At 39.9% G+C, this 16,044-nt stretch overlaps 1 protein-coding gene across 6 annotated transcripts in view; it reads left to right on the top strand.

The window, feature by feature from the left end:
• TBCK (TBC1 domain containing kinase) overlaps positions 1 to 16,044 on the top strand; it is a 109,012-nt gene that overhangs the window by 44,862 nt on the left and 48,106 nt on the right. For all 6 annotated transcript variants that reach the window (XM_027772926.1, XM_027772927.1, XM_006151164.3 and 3 more), the window contains exons 6-17: positions 377 to 518; positions 1,844 to 1,904; positions 2,868 to 2,929; positions 3,673 to 3,734; positions 4,664 to 4,812; positions 6,272 to 6,410; positions 8,750 to 8,849; positions 9,641 to 9,690; positions 10,107 to 10,236; positions 11,732 to 11,830; positions 13,749 to 13,811; positions 14,327 to 14,453. In XM_027772926.1, coding sequence (XP_027628727.1) covers positions 377 to 518; positions 1,844 to 1,904; positions 2,868 to 2,929; positions 3,673 to 3,734; positions 4,664 to 4,812; positions 6,272 to 6,410; positions 8,750 to 8,849; positions 9,641 to 9,690; positions 10,107 to 10,236; positions 11,732 to 11,830; positions 13,749 to 13,811; positions 14,327 to 14,453 — 1,184 coding nt within the window. The remainder of the gene's footprint in view (positions 1 to 376; positions 519 to 1,843; positions 1,905 to 2,867; positions 2,930 to 3,672; positions 3,735 to 4,663; positions 4,813 to 6,271; positions 6,411 to 8,749; positions 8,850 to 9,640; positions 9,691 to 10,106; positions 10,237 to 11,731; positions 11,831 to 13,748; positions 13,812 to 14,326; positions 14,454 to 16,044) is intronic.

The following is a 16,044-nucleotide window of genomic DNA, read 5'->3' as shown; positions in this document are numbered from 1 at the left end:
GCTCAAAATGACAGGCACCGGTTTCAAAGATCAAATGAACATGACATAATAGTCGAATATTAAGAGAAGATAGGCAATACAAGGAAGGGAGAATGCCGGGAGACAGAGATTCAGGAAAGGCAGAGTGCGAGGACACCGAGGACGCAGAGAAAGAACTTAGGTTCAGAGAGACAGAGCTGTGGTGAGAGTACTGTAGACTCATGTGGAATTACTCTTGATTCCTGGACGTCGGGGTGTGTGTTATAATGGTTAGTCGAAAATCATTTCTAGCAGCAGTTGTTAGTTTAATTATGAAGCTTTTTCGTAGCTCCTACCACACTGTTGATAAAAACACGCTGCTTCCCCCATAACTTACTATTTTAATGCATCGTTGCAGGTACCCGTCGTACTTGGCCCCCGAGGTCATTGCACAAGGGATTTCTAAAACCACGGACCATGCACCAAGGGAGAGACCATTGCCTTCGGGCCCCAAATCAGATGTGTGGTCTCTGGGAATCATCCTATTTGAGCTTTGTGTGGTTTGTATGAAGAAATGTTAAACTAATAACATGAGACTGTGATCATCGGAGTAATTCTGACAGTTATTTAATAGTGATATGTTTCTGCTATATCAATTGATTCAGTTATAAGAAGAAAAGGCTTACTTCTCAATCTGACTTTTAAAAAAATTCATTTTGACAATCAATTTGCATATTTTGGATATTTCCGGAAATGCTTATACTTTTCCTACGTGTTAATCTAAGTTTTACTCTATGTAAATTGTACCAAGTGTAAATATTATTTTGATGCCATTAGAAATGTTTACACTTCTATTATGTGAAAAAAATTGCACCTTTACTAAATGTAAATAATTTTAGCAATGTCACCGAAACGACTTACACTGTTTTATATGCTCATGGTCTGCCCCCGTTAGTCTTTCTCTTCTAAATATAATAACTCCTCCATCCCTCTAGTCGTCTACCTCCTGTACAGCTCCATTTGTACACTGGCTCTTAATGAGGCCTTCCCAGGTAGCCTCTCTGTTTATCGAGGTAACCATGATGTTACGACTAACAGAGGAACTAAAATCAGTGATTTGAAGAAAAGGCTGTTTCCTGTGTCACAGTCCGGAGCCGGCGAGGCAGCCCTACTGCTCAGCGCCAGGCAGAGCCTTCAGGCAGGACGGCCCCACCAGCTCAGCCTCCAGTTTCCGAACTCTCTCTTCGTCACCTCCCTTAGCTAGAAGGAAAGAGAGGAGCCACTGTAGGATCACTGTCTTTAGATCCAGGCCCCAGAAGCTTCCATGGACTAAAAACATGTGTAGGAGAATTCTGTATGAAAAGATGAGTACCTATCTCAAGAAACACTGAACATCCAAAAAGACCTCTATAATAAAAATGAAACAGTGGAGGCATTTACACGCCTACATGGATTTTAAGTTAAATATACCTTTTTATTTAAGTTTCGCCAGAAGGTGCATGCACTCACCAGAAAGATGACAGAGAAAGAGGGAAAGTGAGAAGCAGCCCCCTTGGGGACAGGTGCAATGCAGTCTCTTCCCCCCATTTCTCCTGGCAGGATTTGGGCATGCACACACACACCCAGCATATTTTTCCATAGGGCGGGCGCCACCACGCCCACCCAGGATGTTTTTCAAGCCATTGGGTCTGGGCCTTTTTTTTTTTTTTTTTTTTTTTTTTTTTTTTTTTTTTTTTTTGGTGAAATGTACTTTAAAAATTTAATGAAACCTCTGGAGATAAATGAAGGTACCTGATAAAATTAGTTTCAGTTATAGAAAAGAAAGAAACCTCCCCAGAAAACTAATGTAAATATTAACAAGAATTTCTTTTTCCATTTTGTTTAGGGAAGAAAATTATTCCAGAGCTTGGATATTTCTGAAAGACTAAAATTTGTGCTTACTTTAGGTAAGTGCTATACAATAATTGATTACCTTTCAAATGGAATCATAATTTCAAATCAACCTTTGTCAGTAATCATGTACACCAAAGATGAGTTCTTCCAAAATAGCAAACGCACTGAAACATTCTCTCCCTCCGCGAGTCTAATGAACAGGGTAAGCATTAACAGGACAGCTCAAGAAATGCCTTCTGACATATATTGTAGAGCTTTCTTTATGCACTAAGGAATTTTAATACAGATGGAAATTATCTTAGTATCATGAAACAGCCAAGAAAATGAACTTATGGAATCAAAGTATGAAAGTAGCAGTTTATCTTCAGGCAATGTTTCTTCACTCCTGGGTTTTTTACACTCATGCATTACATAATGACGCTATGGGCAATGGCGCACTGCGTCTACAGTGACGCCCAGGAGGCTCTAATAAGCCAGCCCATAGAGCGCGCGCATGTGTGCTTTAATGTGTTCATGAGGGGCGCCTCAAAAGGTTTGTGGAAAAATAGAATTAAAGTATGACTTTATTTTTGGCACAAAAATGTTTGGAAATCCATGCATAGTTTTTAATATATATTTAGAGACAGGGTCTCACGATGTTGCCCAAGCTTGCTTATCTCCCGGGCAGGTGTGTGCAGTCATGCCCAGCATCCTATGAACTCTTCAAGACCTCGCAATAATCGAGAGAAAGAGAGAACATCTTTATCTTCCTTGAAACACTGTTTATCAGAATACTTAAACTGCTGTCTTTCAGTATCTACGATTCAATTAATAGCATTTGACTATCTTCATTTTTATCCAGGTGCATAAAGAAAGTTAACAAAATCACAAGCTTTTCAGTATCTCAAGTTCCAAAACTGCATTACACTGGCTTTTTTTTTTTTTTTTTTTTTTAGGTTTTTGTCAGGGTTTATTTTCCAAGTAGTCTGCAAGAGTAGAAAAGCAGCACTTATTTATGCAGTTTCTCTGTTTTATAGACTGCGTAGATGACACTGTAGTTGTTCTGGCTGAAGAGCACGGTTGTCTGGACGTTATAAAGGTTTGTCATTAGTCTTTCTGTCCCTTAGCCTGTTTGTGCTGCTCTCACAAAATACCTGAGTCCAGGTAATTTATAGAGAACCGAAGTTTATTTTCTCACAGTTCTAAAAGCTGGGAAGTCCAAGGTCAAGCCATTTGGTTGTCTGCTGAGGGATGTATCCCGCAGAGGAGCGGAAGGACAAGCTAGTCGAATAAAGGCCCCTCTCTTTGTTTTTGCTATAGGGTGCATGCCAGAAAGACAGAGAGAGACAGAGATATAGAAAGCAAGAAATCACCATCCCCGGGGGGGTGGAGGGGGAATGGCCACACTGCAGTCCCTTCTCCTCCATTCTCCTCTAGGGATCTTGGGCACGCACGCACACGCTCCTGGCCTGAGTTTAAGCCACTGGGTCCGGGACTCCAACCACAGTTGACTACATGGGAGTCCAGCGACATAGCCATTATACCAACTGCTGGTCCCAAAGGCCCCTCCTCTTAATACGATTCCATTGGCCATTACTATCAGCACCTGAATTTTAGCAGGCCATTAATGATAGTTAGTTTATTTTGCATACTTGGCATCCAAGAGCTATCTGAAAGGTATGCTTACTTTTAAGTATTTGCTTTTTCCCAGAGTGACGAGCTAATAAAAATTTGTATAAAGTTCTAATAAAGACTTTTTTCAAAATTCAAAACTTTCTGTAGTAGTACACATTTCTAAAATGGATCATTTTAATTAATTTTATTTATTTATTTATTTACCAGGAGCTTCCTGAACATGTTATAGATCTTTTGAAGAAGTGCCTCACCTTTCACCCTTCTAAGAGGTCGATATTAGTAAGAGTTTGCGATTACATTAAGATCTTCTATATATGAGCACTCACTTTTTTTTCTTGTTATAATACTAGTGGGTTAAATATATTTCCATATGTAGTAGTACCTGGTTGAAATCAATATCATAACTTTGAATGATGTAAGTAAGGCTTTAATTTTTTTGTTAATGAAAGAAATCATTGAAATTAAACCATAGTCAGAAAACCGGCATATACTACAAGAAATTATAGTTCATCTGCTATCCTCCAAGTAGAAAATCAGCTAAACTGTGGAATCTAGATGTTCTTAGCCTAATGGTAGTATCAGAAAAATGAGAATCGAAGTTTGTTGGCAACGTATGCTATAGCAATGAACGAGGGGGGATGTCGAGGTAAACCAACGGTTGCTAACAATAACAGGCTTTCTTAGAAGTCCTATTAAAGTACATTCATTTGGTGATGGTACTGTTAGTCATGTGACCATTCCTAACCTTGTAATGTTTGAAATAATGTCTTTAATTGGTCTTTAGAAAAACACTTTATCAAGACATATTAGGAAGAGAGGACTGATATTAAAAGTATCACTCTGTGTGTATGCCACGTTAGACCAAAGGATCTGAAGCCCCAGAAGTTATTAATTCGCGTATTTGTTACTTAACAAGAAGTTCAGGTGCGTGCTAGGCAGCCTGAGACTGAGAAAAACAGAAGCTGTCAGGGATGATTTCTGAGGTTCAAGAAGTGCGCCTAGCACAGCTAACGAAAGGAACTCTGTGTTCACTAGTCGTTGGATTATTTAAAGGTGCCTGGACTCTGCTAGGAGACCTTTGTTACTTTCTGTGCTAATGAGGTATTTAAGACTGAACTGTCCCCTTGAATGGGTCCCGAGATTCTGGGAAACTATATTGGCTTTCACTCACATCCTGCGTTTCGAACGCATTCCTCAGGCCAACCCCAGATGAACTGATGAAGGACGCGGTATTCAGTGAAGTGTCACCTTCATACACTCCCTTCACCAACCCTGCCGGTCTGTTTTCATCTTCTCCGAGATGTGCCGATTTGACTCTGCCCGAGGATATCAGTCAGTTGTGTAAAGGTAATGATAAATAAAACATAGGCAATCGTGTAAGTCTTGTTTTTGAAAGAAATTCTTTAAAGTAGGAAACCTTAGTTTCGGTTTTGAATTTACAAAGAATATATTGGGTGATTGAAAAAGTCATGATGCACCTTTGCATAGGAAACATAGAAAAATACATCATGACTTTTCTGAAGACCAATATATTACAGTAGTGGGATTTTCTGGATAAGTATCTGGGAATTAAGAGATTGTTCTGGAATTGCTTAAAATATAATTGACAACGGGGCCAGCAGGTGGCATAGTGGCTCCCACATGGCTGACCATGGTTCAGGTCCCAGACCCAGGGACTTGAATATCATGCCTGGCACATGTATATGCACGCCCAAAATCCCAGGAGGAGAAGGGAAGAGAAAAGAATGTGGCATGGCCATATTCCTGGGGGTGATTTCTCATTTTCCCTCTCACTGTCTCTCTCTGGTGAGTGCACATCCCCTATGGAAAAAACCTTTTATTTAAAAAGAAGATATATATATATATATATATATATATATATATATATATATATATATATATATATATATATATATATATACACACACACACACACACCATATATATAAAATAAAATATCAGACTCTAAATATATATGTATATATGTGTGTGTGTATATATCTAAAATATATATGTGTGTATATATAATATAAATAAAATTGACAGCATCTAGTCATTTAAGCTACTGATATTCCCTGTAGTTTATTGTACATGATGTCTAAAAATCATATTATTGCTTAGGAGGTACACACTGTTATATTCTGCATGTGAAAGAAAGCATCAGCTTTCAGGGTTCCATTCCAGCGTGATGGCTGCAGCTCTCAAGGCCGGCTGGTGTGGTAGTGAAGGCGGCTGGATTCTACATGGCCCGTGTGCAGTCCGAGTCCTGCACCCAGTGGCTGAAAAGCACACCAGGCATGTGTGCATGCATGCCCAAGATCCGGAGAGCAGGAAGAAGATGGGTTACGGTGTGGCCGGGGTGATTTCTCACTCCCTCTCTCTCTCTTCTCCCTTTCGAACAGCATGCCCTATAGCAAAACTGAAGACAGACAAAGCGCTTCAGGTCTGCCAGCCCCAGTACTGGTTCCTGATGCACTTTCCGCTGGAGTCTGAGTTTCACTGACCCCGGCTCCCCGTGCCCCTCCTCTACCTCTCTCCCCAGTCGTGGAGGCAGCAGGTTTCCCTATTCCCTACATCCTGACCTGTCTTATGGCGCCTCACGGAATCGTTCAGTTTTCCTCTATCCAGATGTTTACTGTTAGGATGGAGTGAAATCTTCCAGTACCTTAAAAACAGAACCAGAATACCAGAAGTCTGTTCTTCAGTTTTCACTTTTTTTTTAAGAATGTCAGTTATTTTTACATGTTGACTTTTAATAAAACAGAAACTGTAATCATTATTATTCTTTTAAATTTGTCATTAATAGATATAAACAGTGATTACCTGGGTGAACGATCTATTGAAGAAGTTTATTATCTTTGGTGTTTGGCTGGAGGTGACTTGGAGAAAGAGCTTGTCAACAAGGAAATCATTCGATCCAAACCACCTATCTGCACACTTCCCAAGTAAGGAAAGAAAACTTCTCTTGAAAATGGGGGGAAAAAAAAAAATCTGGTAATAACATTTAACAAAAGTGTTTTTTTGTTGTTTTTTTTGTTGGTTTTTTTTTTTTGGTAGCTGTTCCAACTAAGTAATTATGGAAGCAATTGGACGTTAACTTCTCAGTTAATTGGTCCAACTGTCTGATTTTAGAGTTCCCATCAATATTTTTATAATAAATAAGTAACGTTGGTGTTATGGAACATCTCACCACGATGGATGTTAGTGGAAGTGTTCAAGTCAGACCAACAGTGTTCAAGACAGTTAGAACCAGGCTGGTGTGCGTATGAGGAGGGAGCTCTCTCCAGAGGCACGTGTCCGTGCCAGTGAGCTCTGAGACCTAACCCAGGTCCTGCAGGTCATCTCTGTGCTCAGTCTTAAGCCAAAAAGGGAGACTGAGGCACATGAGTGAAGCCAAAGCTAAGGACAATTGACCGAGTGACACGAATCCCGATTGCCCCGAGGTCGCACACTGAGACGGCTGCAGAGGAAGCCAGTCTCACCACCAAGAGAAGGCCCAGAAGAAGGAGGCTGCATGTTACCCAGAATTCTCATCTGTCTGTTTAAAATCACAGAGCAACAGACTGGCCTACGCTGTTGTTTGCATCATGAATTCTGGGAACATTGCAGTGAAGGTAGAGTGAGGGTCACGTTGTACACTCACAACCTTTTACAGCCTTAGTTTTCATTGTGAACCGAAATGTGCCCACAAGGAACTATCCTGGATGTGGCTGCAGGCTGTTTACGTAAGTGCTGGCAAAAGGACACCTTGGGACAAGAGCCCCATTGGGTATGGGGTGGCACTGAGGCCTTGTGCTTATTGCTCTCTTGGGTCAGGTAGTTTTGTTTAAAGAATTTATCTATCTATCCATCTATCTACCTACCTACCTACTTATTTATGATAGAGTTTTTTGGCCTAAAGCTGGGCCTGTGTGCTTGGGTGCGGAGAGGGGCAGAGGGAGCACACAAAGGCTGTGAGAGAGAAAGTGAGAAATCATCCCCCCGGGGAGACGGCCACTCGGCAATCCCTTCTCCTCCATTCTCCTCTCAGGATCTTGGGCACGCACACACACGCGCCCGGCGTGAGTTTAAGCCACTGGGTCTGGGACTTGAACTGCGCTCGACTACATGGGAGTCCAGCAACATAGCCATTATGCCAACTGGTGGTTCCCCCCAGATAGTTTCTTTAAAAGAACCTCAAATTCCATTGTTTGCTCTGAAATTTTTTCTCTTACTCACAGTTGAGAAAAATCTGTAAAACTACATAAGAAGATATTACGATATACATTAGGAGGGAAGTTAAATAACTCCACAGCTCTATGGGGTAGAGTTGCCATTACTATGACGTGACCCATACTTATTCGTAAGAATATGAACCTGAATTTCTTGCTTTAAATTTTACTTTTAGATGTTAGGACTTAGATTTGACATTGTAGGTAATTGTAGAAGTCATCTAAGTCATCATTGTTTTCATTGCTTGTTAAATTTTTATATTAGTTATTTAGATACACTATTTTTCTACTTTTACCCTCCTACACTGATTTTTAAGTATTAACTTTAATTATACTGCTTATATAGTGAATTAAGTAGAAAACCAGAGGTAAGATGATAAGAGTTTGAAGACAAAATACTTTAAAGTATACATAGATCATAAAAGGAATTCTTCTTAAATTTCTAAATAAATTTGATTAATTTGTTATTTAATATTCTTTCTTTTGTAAATTACTATTCAGTGTGTTTTTTTCTTTCTGCTTTCCCTTTTAATTTCTCACCCATATAAACTTCCTCACGAGCACTTTCAGGTAGTGTCAGAAGGGTCATTTCAGCATTGAATCTGTGTGAGCAGATTGTTGCCAAGGTCATTCTTGTGTTCCCGAAACGCTTTACACTTACACACTATATTCACACCAGCTCAAGAGATGTAGAATGAGACCCATTTGGAGAAATCTCATCAGCAATTCCATTATTTTTATTAACCATCCAATGTAAAATTTACTCTCTTCTTAATGAAGGAATCAAGACTTAGATTTTTTTGTTTATTTATTCTATGAGTGAGAGAGAGAAGACGTGGCACCCCCTGTAGGCTCTTGATGTGCGACCACCCCCAGCCCCAGCCAGTACAGGTGTGGCCAGCCTCTTCAGGGAGGATCCGTGAGGCTAACCAGCGACCTTCTCAGCGGTCACTCTCGGAGCATCTCATCCTACTGCCGCACCACTATCCAGCCCCGTTCATTTTATTTACTTCAAGAAACAGCAAATTAGATTTGGTGTGCTTATTATAATACTTGTTTTCATCTCTTTTCAGTTTTCTCTTTGAAGACGGTGAAAGCTTTGGACAAGGCCGGGACAGAAGCTCACTTTTAGATGATACCACTGTGACACTGTCATTATGTCAGCTAAGAAACGTAAGAATATTTTGCCAGATTTGATTCATATTTATTTTTAATTAAAATCATACAAATATGAAGCCAGTAGGAAGCGTGGTGGTTAAGGGTACTGGATTCCCACATGGCCAACTGCAGTTCAAGTCCTGGACTTGGCAGCTTGCTCTCTAGATTTTTAATTAGAAAAGACAAGTGGAAAAGATACTTATTAAACAACATTTAATATACTATACTTCCAGTACAGTAAAAGCTAAACTTTAGAAAGATATATATGTAATAATAATGCATTAAAATTTGGGAAAATTTATTTCTTTACTTAAAACTTTAACTTATAAAAGAAATAGCTAACTATTTGAAGCCAGTGTATGGTAAGTACAGAATGCTTCAATTTTTAGTTTGTATAAGGCCAAAGCAAAAATAAATCTGACTTGGCTTTTAGTTAATGACTATATATGAAAAGAGTACAGTTTTTGGTAATCTTCATATACTTTTAAAATATTTCATTCATTAAGTTTTATACTAATGTTAATAATTCTGAGTTACATTTGGAAAACTATTCTAAGTGTCTGATATTTATGAGCGATACCTTGAAGTTAAAAAAAAATGTATATCTATTCTTTACAGCTCAACTTAATCAGTAGAAGCATGGTGTGTTTGCACGTTTATGAGGACTAAGTATTAAATTTGATTTTATGCCTGTCCTGAAACTTGAATGAATTCATAATGTTTGCATCCCTCTGCCTTTTGAATACAGATCACTGTTGCTGCCTCAGATGTCCACACATAAATGTTTTGTGTTTTCAAATTCACAGAGATTAAAAGATGTTGGTGGAGAAGCATTTTACCCACTACTGGAAGATGAGTAAGTCCATAGAGTCGAATTTTACATTTATTTTTCTCATCTATGTATATTTGATTTGAAGAAGTTTGTACAGGGACCAGCAATTGGCATAATAGCTATGTTCCTGGACTCTCATGTAGGCGACAGCAGTTAGAGTCCTGGACCCAGTAGCTTAAACTCATGCCGAGCGCGTGTGCATGTGTGCCCAGGATCCTGAGAGGAGAACGGAGGAGAAAGGATTGTGGTGTGGCCATCCCCCTTGGGGGGTGATTTTTCGCTGTCTCTCTCTCTCTCTCTCTCTCTCTCTCTTTCTGGTGAGCACTTGTGCCCTATAGCAAAAACCTCTCAAAAAAAAAAATTGTGCATTTTCTTTGAAAATTGCTTTCTAAATAGAGTGTAAAAGCATGGTGCGTTTTGCTTTTGCTGCTTCATTACAGCCAGTCTAGTTTACCTCACTCGAACAGCAACAACGAGCTGTCTGCAGCGGCCACTCTCCCTCTGATCATCAGAGAGCGGGACACAGAGTACCAGCTCAACAGAATCGTCCTCTTCGACCGGCTGCTGAAGGTAGGGCTCCAAAGTGTTAAAGTAGCTCATGGACCGTTTTTAAAACACGTTTTGTTAGTTACTCTCAAGAAATCTATTGTTTGTTGGTTAATTATTTTTTAAGTATGAGAGAGAAAGACAGGCTCCCTAGACAGGGTCTCATGCCAGGATCCACTCCCCAGCCTTCCCAGCCAGCCAGGGTCCTGGGCACATGCCCTGTGTGCACAGCTCAACAGGGAGCCTCACTGCGAGCTTCTTGTGGATCCAGCTGTGCAGAGCAGCAGGTCCCTGCCAGGCCGTCAGCCAGCCCCTCTCAGGGAAATCTTAATGTCAGGAGAAGACAAATTCTTATGACCTGCCTTTTCAGATAAACTTTCTTTCGCTATAAAAATGAAGAAGTGTTCGTATTAAGTAAAACTAAAAAGTAAAAACAAGATGTGGGAATATATGCAAAACCTGGTTAGACTAAGTATTACTACTCTTACTTTTTAAGGAAGACTTAGGGCCAGCTCTGTGGCCTAGTGGTCAAGGGAGCTGGCTCCCGAACTCAGCAGCTTGACAAAACACACCAGCCATGTGTGTGCAAGTGCAAGTGTGCCCCAAGTTCGAGAGGATGGAGAAACGGAGGAGGAGTTGCAACATGACCGTGCCCACTGGGGGCTGCTCTCCCCTCGGTCTTTGTCTCTTTGGGAGAGCAGTAGGCCCTCTGGCAGTGGAAGGAGGGGAGGGGAGGGAGGAAGAAGGAAGGAAGGCAAGAAGGCTTGGAAATCAATAGGAAAAAGCACCAATATTGAAACAGAGAAGTGGACTAAGTACATAACATAATACAGTTAGTCAATAAATTAGTCATCTTGTTCATCCTGACTGGGAATGGAAAAAAAATACAAATTAAAATAAGAGTTTTTTGGTATATCAAATTAGCAAAGTGAATTAAAGTACACTGAGATTGGAACTCTTATTCTTTAGGAATAAATTTGAATTAACTAAACATTCTGTAAAGTAACTCGAAAGTATATTTCAAGAACCTAAACAATACGCATATCTTTTGTCCTAATCATTCTCTTCCAGAAATATCTCCTAAAACATAAATTTAAAAAATAAAAATGGGTATACAAGATATATTCAAGTAGCTGTACCAATAGCTTGTTGTCTCGGAACACATTCCATATCACCACGTTGGGACACAGGGCTCTCTCTACGTGTTGTTACTGAACCCATTTAAGGGTGGTGTTACTGTCTTCCGTACAACTCATTCACATCCTTCCAGAGTACAATACAGAGCGGGATCATTTATTAACTGATATAATCTGCCCCTCTTTTTCATTATGGCGTACAAGTTGCGAAGGGTCAGGGTCAATTCCACTGCCTATTTTTGTGTATTAGTAACACTAAACACAGTAAGTTACAGATTCTTAGACATTTATTGCAGGCCACTTCAGCTTCATCACTGGCATATTCTATACTTAAAGATGGAACTTGATCATTTGAGGCAGTTCTCATTTTTTCCCTATCATAGGCTTATCCATATAAAAAAAACCAGATCTGGAAAGAAGCCAGAGTTGACATCCCTCCCCTCATGAGAGGTTTAACTTGGGCTGCTCTTCTGGGAGTTGAGGTAAGGAAAAAAAGCAAAGGGTCAAAGCTGATTACTGATGCTAAGAAAAGATGAAGAAGGATAATACTTTTCTAATATGTTATTTTTTAAGTAATTAGAAAATGATACGTTAAAATGTGAGCATGAGATTGTTTATCAGTTGTAGAGACTGGCCCCTTAGCCTAGTGATTAAGGGAGCCAGATCCCATGTGGTCAACCTCATGGTTCATGCCCCAGCACCAGAGACTTGGAAAAAAAAAAGAATATTTGGCAATTTTAAGTGGAAGAAATACAGGAAAAGAACATAATAGAAAAATATCATTAAAGTTTCTTCAATCTGTGCTATTTAGGGACTGGTAGGAGGTGTGATGGTTAAGGTGCTGGACTCCCACATGGCTGACCGTGGTCGGAGTCCCAGACCTCATGGCTCGCTTCCTCACTTTCCCTTTCTCCGTCTTTCTCTATCTCTCTGTGGTCACATTAAAAACAACAATAACAACAATAAATTAAATGAAATTTTAAAATTCTTTTAAAAATGTTGTGCTGTTTAACATTTCTTTTAATGCAGCTCACAGAAAATATATTATTAATTTTAAAATCAGGATATTTTAAGAATATAGATCAACTACAAGTATATAGTCCTGTTTGTGAAATATACTCATTTTGGAATATGATATCTTATTTACAAGTGGTTTCATCTAAGTTTGGAAAAAATCTTTTGATCTAATTTGTGCCTTTTCAGAATCACTGGCATAATTTAGTGGCTCTTGGCATATCTCTTCCACCTGGACCATGCTGCCAAGAGGAATAGCAGCTTTGTCCTCTGCGACACTCTGTCTGTGACAGGGAGGAAAGGCGAGGGGTCACGCAGTGGTTAGGTGGCTCGCAGTACTACCAGACACTCGGTGACAGCATCATGATGATGGGCCAAATCTCTAGACTTTTTTCATTTTCTATCCATTTATTTGTCATCTCTTGTAGATAGATACTTGTTCCCTTTTAAATTCACTCAAGCACTTTTAATTCTTTTCAACCCTCTGTTGGAAAAATGTTCTTTCTGTATTTCTGATTCCTTTAATGAGAGACTGTAAGTATTTTTGAATGCAGGTGGTCACTTCACAAGAATGCCTATTGCTCCACACCACACGTTAATCACTGGAATTATAGAACCGTACTCTGTGAAAGCCTAAGCAAACTGATGGTGTCAGAATGTCCAAATCTCTCATTAAATGTCCCAAAGGAGTTAGTACAGCATCTAAAGGCAGAATTTGAACCCCAGTTCCTAGCTCTTTCTCTACTATAATGATAAGCCGAAATAATGATTATTTTATGCTTCATCTTGTAGAACATGGCCAAAATTTTAAGTAGTATATTTCATTATCCCTTCAGTAAATCGGCCAAAGTCCCGAATGATTCTGTAACTACATTATGTCCACTCTTGATGTCCAACACTTCTTTTTCCTAGTGCTGAGCTCCTACTCCTTTGAACAGTTCTGTTTTACTTTTCATTTATTACCAAAATTAATAGAAAAAAATTTTGTAGAACAGCTTCCCTCCCGGAAAAAACGACGTTTAATTTTTGAATTACGTGCAGTGTCTAGCAAGTAGAGGACGGGTCGTGGTGTGCTGTGGAGGCCAGCTGGCACACTGCGCATGCACCTGGCTCTGGGCTCAGCTAGCACTTCACCTCTGTCGTGTGTGAGTCGAAGGTCTGCCTCAGCCAAATGACAGATTGTCACTTGTCGTAGACCTTCCTCATGGATTGTCAAAGTTGCAGAGAATTTCTCATAAGTGGAGGTATATCTCAGTTTTGAATGTGTCTGTCTACAGTTGGATAAGTTTTCAAAGGTAGATATTTATTTAAAAATACGTTTTTTCCTATATTATTAATTTTATTGAAGACATGCTGAATTAATATATCTTGTCTTATTTTTTGCAGGGAGCTATTCATTCCAAGTATGATGCGATTGATAAAGATACCCCGATTCCTACAGACAGACAAGTATGATTTGAATTTCCTTAAGTAATATAAGATAATTCTGCCAAATCTTGACATTTTAGAAATAAACAGTGCATTTTCTTCCTTTGATTGTGAATACTCGGCCTCTGCAGTATGCACCTGGTGCTATAGTAAGCGTGACTTGTGCTCGGCCATCAGTGAGTTAGAACACCTGGAGGACTTTAGGTCATGTAATCCTTTTTTAATAATTGTACTTCTTCCTTTGAAGAAATTGCCCTTTATTTAGACCAGGTTGTAAAAGAAGATTTTTTGAAAACTATGTTAACATATGTCTTTTTAAAAGAAATGGTACATTTTCCTTGTATACATATGACTTCTTTGGTATATCCACATTAATAAAAAATGCAGTAACATTAGACACTAGGATTATGAAGGTGGTCTGTTCTAAAATGAGTCTTACAGCCCCTTCTTCTTTCTTTAGTCAGGAATAGGGTTAGGGCTTATTGGGTTTCACTTTGGCTATTACAGTTCCACTTTACTGCTTCGTTATTTCACAGATTGAAGTAGATATTCCTCGCTGTCATCAGTATGATGAACTGTTATCATCGCCAGAAGGCCACGCAAAATTTAGGCGTGTCTTGAAAGCCTGGGTTGTATCTCATCCTGATCTTGTGTATTGGCAAGGTAACATTTTTAATTATTTTTTTTTCCTAACTTTTTTTTTTTTTTCTAAAAGTTTAGTTATCCCATCAGTGAGAGAAGCAGAATGGGAAAGACAGATACAGTACCCGACAAGACCTTAACATCCTGATCCACCCATTCCAGCCAGCCCTAGGTCAGGGCCACACACGTGTCCCATGTACTAGGGGTCTTTAGACACAGAAGGCAGCCTTCTCGTGTGGGCCTCCTGCATGGAGCTGGCGTTTTACTGCATTGCCAGTGTGTAGCCCCAACTTTATTTTAGTTATTAAGACTCTTCTTGGAATATTAAAAGCTTATTGCATGACTGACCAAAAAGAAATCCTTGCCTTTAATAAAAGTCAGTATGAAAACTGCACATTATTTTTAAAAATTTGCGTATTTCCTTCATTCAGGGTGGGGTTTAAAAGGGAGTCTTTACAAGGCCATCACACGGCAGTATCTCCCCAGCACCACAGCCACCGGGGTCAGCCAACCTGGAGCACACACAGGAAGCTTTCCCATATTGTCCCAACCCACAAGACAGTCAAATAGTCACCTGAGGGAGGGAGTGAGAGAAGGGACAAACACACATACCCAGAGTGGAGACAAGATGAGGCGCCGATTAAGTCTCGTTTACTGAGGAAGAATGGCGAGCTTATACACGGGCTGGTGGGCATTGATTGGTTGCCCAAAATGCAAATGAGGTATCGCAGATGGACCAATCATTGGTGTCCTGGAAATTGCCCAAAATGCAAATGAGGGATTCTGGCTCAACCAATTACTACATGGCGACCAATCAGCATGAGGATTCAGAGGGAGCCAATCAGGGGTCTGATATGGCTTTCCGGGACCGTTAGAACTGTCACTGTTATTGTTTGCTCAACGGGGAAGTGAAACCCAAAGGTTTCTTAAGATGGCTCCCCTGTCGCTCACTTAATGCAGCACCCTCCACACCATATGGCCCAGCTCTGTGCTGTCCTCACCCCCATACTGGCCCTGGCTCACTTGAGCGGTTTCTATGAGAACCTCTTTCAGAACTTTTGAAATGCCCTACTTTCCAATGTGTCGCGATCAGCAGTTGTTTGTGTATTTCAGTTTTCTTATCTGTTTCTTCCTGGCCACAGCTAACATAAAGCTATCATTTTCCCCAGCTCTGTCCATTTTAGAGGTACCCCAGGTATACAATTACAGGTATATTTATGTGCATTCTTTCAGAATGATGGCATATGAACAGAATTAAGAGTATTATGTATAAAAGAAATATGTCATGTATTTGTAGTTCACTTCACAATTTTTGAAGGGTTCTCTTTTATAATCTCAAAGAAAAAGAACCTGTAAGACAAATTACCATCCCCTAGATGAGAAAACCTGCCCGAATATGTGAAGCAATTGTCCAGACCAGGCAGTTTTGTTCAAAGACGGGAACATACCCCAACCTCCTACCATTCTTACATGTTTCTATTACTTTGTTTCTTCAGTTCCTAATAATATTGATGGTATTAATAACTGGCTTGTTTTGGATACATAGAATATGCAGACCTGTCGCTTACCGCTCGCAGTAACTCTGGGCGGGCAATGCTCCCAGGGCTCGGTG

The sequence above is a fragment of the Tupaia chinensis genome, unplaced genomic scaffold (genome assembly GCF_000334495.1).
Source record: "Tupaia chinensis unplaced genomic scaffold, TupChi_1.0 Scaffold000315_1, whole genome shotgun sequence".
Classification (NCBI taxonomy): Eukaryota; Metazoa; Chordata; class Mammalia; order Scandentia; family Tupaiidae; genus Tupaia; species Tupaia belangeri.
This window is presented reverse-complemented; position numbering and strand designations above follow the sequence as displayed.